Consider the following 8,160-nt stretch of genomic DNA (forward strand, 5'->3'; position numbering starts at 1 on the left):
AAGAGTGCTCAGGCAACAAAGCCAAAACTCATCCTGGCATCAAAGGAATGATGTCCTCACCCAGGAATAAGACGCAGATCCCGCTGTCCATCTGCTGGGCTCGGGTAAAATGCAGTGTGATCCTGGGGGTCTGCTTGGCATGGGGGGGGCCTCTTCCTTCCCTCCCTCCTCCTTTCTGTTCTTCCTTTCAATAAATACGCATTTGCAGTCTGAATCTATATGAAGGTGATGGAATAGAAAGGGAGGGGAGGAGATGGTAGGCCCAGCCAGCAGCCTTCCTGGACCAGCGTCTTGCTAGCAGATCTCTGATTTTGCTCAGTCTGGGGCGGTGATATTTCCCCAGGAGGAAAACCAAGACTGATGCAAACCAACGTGGGTGACCCCGCTTACTCTGTTAATGATTACCTGGGAGGGGGAGGGTTTGTGATCCAGTCCGGGTCAGTGGGGCCTGAGGTGAAATGGACTGGACATTGGGTGTGTTCCCCTAAGGAGATGAGACAGTCAGGAGAGGGAAAGTCGCTCCTGCCGTTCCTTCCTTGGAGGCCATCTTGAGATGCCCCAGTGTGGGGCAGTTGTCTCTGTCCGTGAGGAGAAGGCCAGGCAAAGGACAGGAAGGCTATCTTGAGCCCTGCTATCACTGAGCTGCTGAATTAGCAACCCTGGATCCAGCTCTCACCAAATTCCTGTTCATGGGATAGTGAGCCATCTTTATTGTCCACGTACCTTTTACTTGGATATTCCAGTACTTGTAACCAGAAACATCCTAACTGCTGCGGCAAGGAGAAAGTAAACCATTGTGGTTTTCTATCACATGGGGCGCAGAGCCTCCTGGGAGCCAAGGCAAGAAGGGAAAACAGAGAACCGGCAAAGCTTTCATTCTTAGTTGGGAAGAGCTTCTGAGGGAGTTTCAGCTGTTTTGCTCCTAAATTCCTTGTTTGACACTAAATTTTTGCCTGGGAGTATATGAAAGGAACACTGAGATACATAATTGCTAGATTCAGGATAATTGTTTGGCAGGAGAAGGAGTTCTCACAAGACTCTTAAGACAACGAGGATCTAGGTATAAAGGGAGAGTCTAACCAGAGAGGCAGAGTGGGTGGGAGTGGGGTGGGCAGAGAGCTGCTCCATGCACCCCCCAAGATGGTCAACCCACCCCCGCAAAAGGAGTAAAGCCCAATATGAATCAGAGCCCACACTGAGATGATGAGATAAACTGGCAATAACACAGAGTGGAAGGTGGAGCAAGACGGAAAGGGAAGACCCCTGACCCGCCACAGCGAGAAGGATTTGGGGTGAAAAGACTTGGAGTCAGTTGGGGGACCCCTGGTTTGTAGAAGCCCTGGGCCTGGGTGCTTTCTTAGGACCGGGGGTGGGGGGGGTGAGGAGACGGGGTGTGTGTGGAAGGGGTGGAAGGAGGCAGTGGTCTACTCTTTTCGCGGGCCCACTCTCATCACAGGCCCACTCGCTATGTGGCATCTGTGTCAGCATCTCCTGTCCCCCCAGGCTAGGGACCATGTGTGTTATCCAGGCTTGGTGGCAGGGCTGTCAGCTCTACAGAATGCGTCCCATCGGGCATCACACCTCTGAATGCTGTGTAGTCTAAACCATGCAGGTGTTCTCCTGAGAGAAGGGTAGAATTTGAAAATTCACACTAACCAGGCAATGGAAGACCTTTGCTTTGCCAAAGGAGTCAAAACAGATTTTCATTAAAAACACGGCACTCTCTGTACCTCTGCTGTAGAATGTTAATAGATGCTACAATAAGAAACATCAAATACATTTGAGAGTCAAACAGGCATCTTTACTGCAATATGTCTTAGAGGGCATTAATGCCATATTCATCAAATCCAAGAGACACCCTTAAGTGGAAGATGCATCAGGATTTGACATATTACTGAGAAAGGAAAAGTGTCCAAGTTGGGAAGTGTCAATGGGGACTCTTCCATGAAGCCGTGCCAGTGAAAGGCTGCACCGTTGGTGCAGGAGAAGATGAGAAATAAACCCACCACCAGAGAGGGACAGCAGGGAGCCCCCTGGCTTCTCCCCTGGCCATGGTGGAGGCAGGGAGAAACGCTTGTACTGATCATTTGAACCATAAGCTGGTTCTCAGCTGGGGATCACACCACCCATGTGGTCCCCAAGGGATCTCAGGAGCTGTGTCCCAGACCACTGGTGGGAGCAAACACAAATCCTCTCAGGAAGAAGTCAGTTTCGGTCCAGGCCAGTGGTGATCACAAGACACGGACTGTGAGATTTTCCCCGATTTCAGGGATGTTAAGATGTGAGGAAATGTGCAACTAGGCCTGGTGGAAGGACAGGACATTTATGTGCCCGTGAACCCCACAGAGGAACAGAGTGTGCAGCCTTGCCCATCTTACCCCACTGGAAGCTCCTGGTGCCCGGCGGCAGCAGTGGCCACCGGTGTCACCATTTGTTCAGCGTGTACTTGGTGCCAGGCTGGGCAAGGGGCTTGGCCCCTGTCAGCTTTGACTGGCTCCGCAGATCCCCTGCATGGGTACAGCATCATTACTGCCATTTTGGCAGAGGATACTGGAATAACTTTGCCCGCGGTTGCACACAAGTAGCAGGGAAGCTCTGCTGAGTGCGTGCTCCTCTCCCACATCCTGAAGGTGGTGCCCATCAGACATTCTTTGAGGGATGCCACCCCAACCTAAACCTACCGAACCTAGCACACTTCCGAAGGTTTAGAAAACTTCCCTTCAGAAGTTTTAGAAAATGCCAATACAAAGATGTGATATTTATGCTAGTATCTTCCCAAATCAGACAAGAGGAGGTGGCATCACTGGGAAGATGTTACTGAATTACATGTTCTCATGCCCACCATTGATCCCTTCACAGCAAGTACAGGATTACACAGCTGGGGCCAAGGGGTGCCCAGTAATGCCTGGACCACGTGACAGCAGAAGACTTCACATAGCCACTTGGGGTGTGTTGAAACAGAATTTGATCCAGAAATTGCCTCCTTCTGAAGTGGTTAAGATTCTGCGCTTCCAGTGCAGGGTGTGTGGGTTCGATCCCTGGTCAGGGAACTAAGATCCCACATGCCGTGTAGTGTGACCAAAAAATAATTTAAAAAAATAATAATAAAATTTTTTAAAAAACTGAAAAATTTCCTGGCTCCAGTCACCTTTGTGGTCTATGTCCTGTCCATCCGCAGGCCTGCTGACCTCAGACTAGGGAAGCAGCAGGCCCCACCCCCCCGTCCCTACAGAGCTGTGTGGCCCTCAAGAGCCATCTGGAGAGCTGGAGCTGGAGTGAGTGGTAAACCCCCTCCCTACAGGAAGACGAGGCAGGTCTTATTCCAGATCCAGTCACAGTGCAACGGGCTGGTCCTTCTGGGATCAAGCTGTCCTGTCACCTTGTAAATCAATGGGCAACCCACAGCAGGTGCTTTAAGATGTTCATTTTGGGAAGCTGGGCTCCCGACAAAATTGAAGCCAAGATATTGTCTGGGCACATCCACAATAAATGGAAAGTTTAGCCCCAAATGAGCAGATGTATTAATAAAATAAATTCGGATCCCTCCAAATAAAAATTCAGATGCATTTTAGTCTCCTCTCAGTTCAGTGGGCTGAATCCCTTAATCTACTAAATTATTATGGAAAAACCCTTATCTCTATCTGTCAAAATCACTGCTGCTGTGGCAGTATCCTCTGGGGACACATGAGCCGCTTCATAATAACTTAGATTATGTGCAGTGTAGCCTTAGCTTGAAGAGGGTCACGTACTTGAAGGAGTACAACACAAGGTCCAGGACAGGGTCGAGGGACAGTCTGGCCAACAGGGGCCAGAAAGGTGACAAGTGTATTGCTGGTAAGTGACAGAGGGAGGCCTTTAATCCAGTGTCCCTCCTCTGTGGGCAGCCAGGGTGGCACTGGGAAGAGACAGGCTGTGGGTTCTAGGTACTGTTTCTGCCCTGTCAGGGCAGTGCGATTTCCCGCAGGGCAGCCCAGCCTGTGTTAGGGCCTCTGTCTCTCACGTGGGCAGGGCGAGGCCATCTGCAGGAGGGAAACTCAGGGCCTGCATTCTGCATCGTGGGCTGAGCCCACTTGGCCAGGGGAGGAAAGGGAGGACAAACTGCATTTAGTGCAGAAAAGGGAAGAAAGTGTGGGAATTCAGTCCCCAGGTTCCAGAGGGGCCCCTGGCAGGAGCACTTGTGAACAAGGATTTGGCTGGTCCCTGTTCTCCCACCTCCACTGGGGTGACTCACGCCAGCAGAAAGGATGAATCATGTGGGTTATGAAACCGAAGGGCTCCCGAGAGGGAGGCTGGAAAGGACCCAGGGAAGCCATCGGGATGGGTCCTGCTCTGTCCCCACCTGCTCCTGCCCCTCGTCACTGACCTTCCACCTGCCACGCCACAGACTCGCACAGTGAGCTCTCTACAGCAGCCCAAAGGCAAGGGGCTGCTCCTGGAGACAGACCATCAGGGCACGATTCCCTTCCCACCTCAAGGCCTTCCTGGCCTAGTTTTTGTTTCTTCGCCAGCCGGTAGTAATCAGGGTAATAAAGGCTTGCTTTCCACATGTGCCCAGTTGGGACCAACACCCCTTGGGAGGAATGGGAGAAGAGATCCTGCCATTCACCTGTTGCAGGTGTGAACATTTCTACAGCTCTCCAGGTGCACCAAATAAGTCTCTGTTGGATTCTAGGCTGCTCCAGGCAGCAGGGGCCAAGATGATTCCACTTACTTTCCCACTGACTGGTCCCAGGTCAGCGGGAGCTTTTTAAGAGTCTACATAGCTAGTGATCACCTACCATGCGGCAGGCCCTGCGCTCATATAAACATTTATCAACATCCGATTGCAAGGCCAGCGCTCATGTCATGCCCTAAACAGCCCCACAGGGTAGATAACTACTGTCACCCGCAATCACAGGTGGAGCCCTGTGCTCAGAAAGGACAGCAACTTGCCCAGGATCACACAGCTAGGAACTGGACAGCTCAGGATCCACAGCACCGTCTACCCCACAGTGGGCTGCAACCTGGGGGCTGTCCCCCGAGGTTCCTCCCGAAGCCAGCTAATCTGCCAAACGTCTTTGCCCCCCTCACCAAGCCCCTTCCATCAGGCCTAGCTCTGAACGGGCCCTGACCTGTCTTTCCTTGTGGCTTCCCCCAGAATCCAGGACCTAGGGCGAGCCGCTTGTCTCACGCAGGGACGAGCAAGAGCAAGGCCTCGCACGCAGATCAAAACACCATCAGGCAAATGAGGCCCCCAGGCTGCCAGGCTGCCCTACCGGAGGGGGGCGCCGGCCCTCAGCCCGCCAGGCTGGGAACGGGACTCACCTGAGACGACCCGGGCCCTCCCGGACGCCAGTGGAACGCGTGTTCCAAGGGCCCCCGAAGTCTGCGGGAAGTTCCATGGGGGAGCTTCGCCCCGGGCTCGCGAAGGTCGGGTGCGGGCCGCCGAGCGCGGGCCAGGGCGCCGCCGGGCCGCGCGGGCGGGAACGCGCGGCGGCCGTCCCCTCCTCCCTCGCTCCCGCCCGCAGCGGCGGCGGCGGCGCTTCTCCGGCGCGGAGCGGCTTTAAAAGGCGGCACCCCACCCCCTGGCGCACTCGCCGCTCGGGCGCCGAGCGAGCCTGCCGGGGGCGCCGGCGGGCCCGGGCTCCGGCCGCTCGCGCCGCGCCCCTGGCGCTGGCTGCTGCTGCTCGCGCTGCCCGCCGCCTGCTCCGCGCCGCCGCCGCCGCCGCCGCGCCCCGTCTACACCAACCACTGGGCGGTGCAAGTGCTGGGCGGCCCGGCCGCGGCGGACCGCGTGGCCGCGGCGCACGGCTACCTCAACTTGGGCCAGGTGAGTGCGACCGGCCCCGCACGCCCGAAACTTTCCCGGCCTCCGGCGGGCGCGGCGCGAGGGGCCGCCTTGCAGGGAGTCGCCTGGGAGCGCGGCGCGCGGGGCCCTCGGCGGGGACGCCGGGGCAGGCCCGGCGCTACGGGGGCAGCGCCCCGGGCGCGGGCACCTGCCCAGCCGCGCGGGAGGGGAGCCCGTGGCGGGAGCCGTCCTCCGTGTCCGCCGAGCTTGTCCCGCCGCCGACCCCGGCCTCTCCGCGCCGGGCTCTCTGACCTCGACGGGCCGCGCGGGGCTCAGGAACCTGTGCGCGCGCCGGAGAGGCAGGCGGCTGCGGGGGTGACGTGCGCTCCCTAGGTGTCCGCGACTCCCGGAGGGAGGGCGGCCGGTGCCTGCGCCCGGGAGGCGCGGGACCGGGCAGTCGCGCCGAGGGTCGGAGGCTGCGGTCCCGCGTTTGAAACCCCTCCAGGCTTCTGGCGGCGACGGCGGGGGTGGAGGGAGTTGGCTTTGTTTCTGGGCCTCCGTGCGGGGTTCTGATGGTAGTTCTCTGCGGACCAGATGTGTGACCTTAGGCAAGTCACTTCCCGTCTTCTCCATCTGTCCGGACAGTGACAGTGCGTACGTACGCAGTGGTTGCGACGATCCTGTGTTTTCTGGCCGCAGGGCACCTGCCGGGCCTGACCCTGGCCGGGGAGCCAGGCGTCCTCCCGTGGCCTCGCCCTCCCGTGGCCTCGCCCTCAAGACTGCTGTCAGTTAGCAAGAGGGGACAAACTCCGGGCACAGAGGCTGCATAACTCCAAAGGACCTCGGTGGCAGGTCCCTTTTTCCAGCTCCAGCCCTGCGGGGTGGCAGTGGGGCAGGTTGATCCTGATTTATGGCGGGTGGAGGGGCCGCAGCAGGCTCAAATGTGCGGTCCTACCAGTGGACCTCTCTGTGCAGTGAACAAGTCTCCTACAAACTACACACTTAGAGGATCAGATGGAGTGACAGGGACGCGCGCACTCATAACTCAAGCCCTACTGCCAAGTGGCGTTAAATTTAGTTTCATCGTTATCCGTGACAGAAGCCAGCAAAGTGTGGTGCGGCCCTAATGTAAATGACATTTCTTTGCATCCTGAGTCTAGTCCGGATGCTGCTAATATGAGATGTGCCACCTTTGGGAAAAGTGGATTCTACCCGTTTCAGCTGTACTTCACACCGCAGGTTAGAGTGTGTCTGAAAGAACCCATCACATCCTTTGTATATCTTTTTTTGTTGTATTTTGACCACTCAAGTCTGTCCAAACATCCTGTGATTTAAGATTTGCCTTTGGGTAGCACTGGCTTCAGTTCTCCCTGTGGTTCCTAAATCTCCCTGGTTCATGGTCCAGACTGAAGAAGGGGCTCCTCAGGGTCCGTCCAGCGCCTTGCTTGCCCTGTTGGCTTAGGGCCCCAGCTCCTGCTAAACTTGGCTGCTCTGCCCAGAGGGTCCAGCAATTTGTCTTCCGCTAAAAGTGACTCTTAAATGGCGTGGTAAATTACAAATTACAAAGTGCCTGGGTTTCTGGCTCTTATAATTAAATGAGCAGAGGGGAACTGAAGTTGAGTGGAGAGCTCCTGGACATTGCAGGAGAGAGGCATGGTGACTCCCCCTCATGACTCCTGTCCTCGGGGATCAGAAATGCCAGTCCCCTGGCCACGCCCAATCTTTGAAACAACTTCTGTCTGACTCACTGAGTTGCTTGTGCATGAAGTCCGCTGTCCTCACTTTGCCTGTGGGAGAGAAGTTTGCTCAGGGTGTGCACCCCTCCACCCGGGACCTTCTGGGGGAGCGTTTCAGGGCCTCCCCACTTGGTCCAGGGCAGCTAGGGTGGACTGCACACAACGTGGTCACTCAGCCTGGTGGGCGTGCTTCTGGGGCTGCCGCTGGAGGCACTCTCAAATGGAGGGGCTGGTTGGTTTGGGATACGAGCTGTGTCAGGCGAGTGTGTGTGTGTGTGTGTGTGTGTGCGTGCGAGCACGCATGCAGTTACTCAAGGAGGGCCTGTTATTCGTTATTCCCAAACCCGCTTTCCTGCCCACCTCCCCCAAGTGCATTGCTAATGTGGAAAAGGCCTGGAGCGCTCCACCTTCTACCTATTCACTAAGAACTCTTTAAAAACCTTATTTGCCTTTTTCAGCCAGGAGAATTTGTGACTCATAAATAAGATGTAGATATTATTAGCTTTGATTTATGGGTGAGTGAACTGTGGTGAAGCGCGGGCTGGAAGCTGTTTGTGTTCACACAATAAGAGTGTGTCACCTCCAACAGTTGTGATTCGTCCACTTCGTCTCCTGCTACGTTCTCTGGTCCCAGGTCTCCTTTGGGTGACTCTTTCC

At 56.0% G+C, this 8,160-nt stretch overlaps 1 protein-coding gene across 1 annotated transcript in view; it reads left to right on the forward strand.

The window, feature by feature from the left end:
• Nucleotides 1–8,160, forward strand: part of PCSK6 (proprotein convertase subtilisin/kexin type 6) — a 250,646-nt gene that overhangs the window by 56,210 nt on the left and 186,276 nt on the right. Inside the window, exon 3 of the mRNA XM_007451962.1 lies at nucleotides 5,336–5,809. Coding sequence (XP_007452024.1) covers nucleotides 5,336–5,809 — 474 coding nt within the window. The remainder of the gene's footprint in view (nucleotides 1–5,335; nucleotides 5,810–8,160) is intronic.

Source organism: Lipotes vexillifer, unplaced genomic scaffold (genome assembly GCF_000442215.2).
Source record: "Lipotes vexillifer unplaced genomic scaffold, Lipotes_vexillifer_v1.1 scaffold851, whole genome shotgun sequence".
NCBI lineage: Eukaryota > Metazoa > Chordata > Mammalia > Artiodactyla > Lipotidae > Lipotes > Lipotes vexillifer.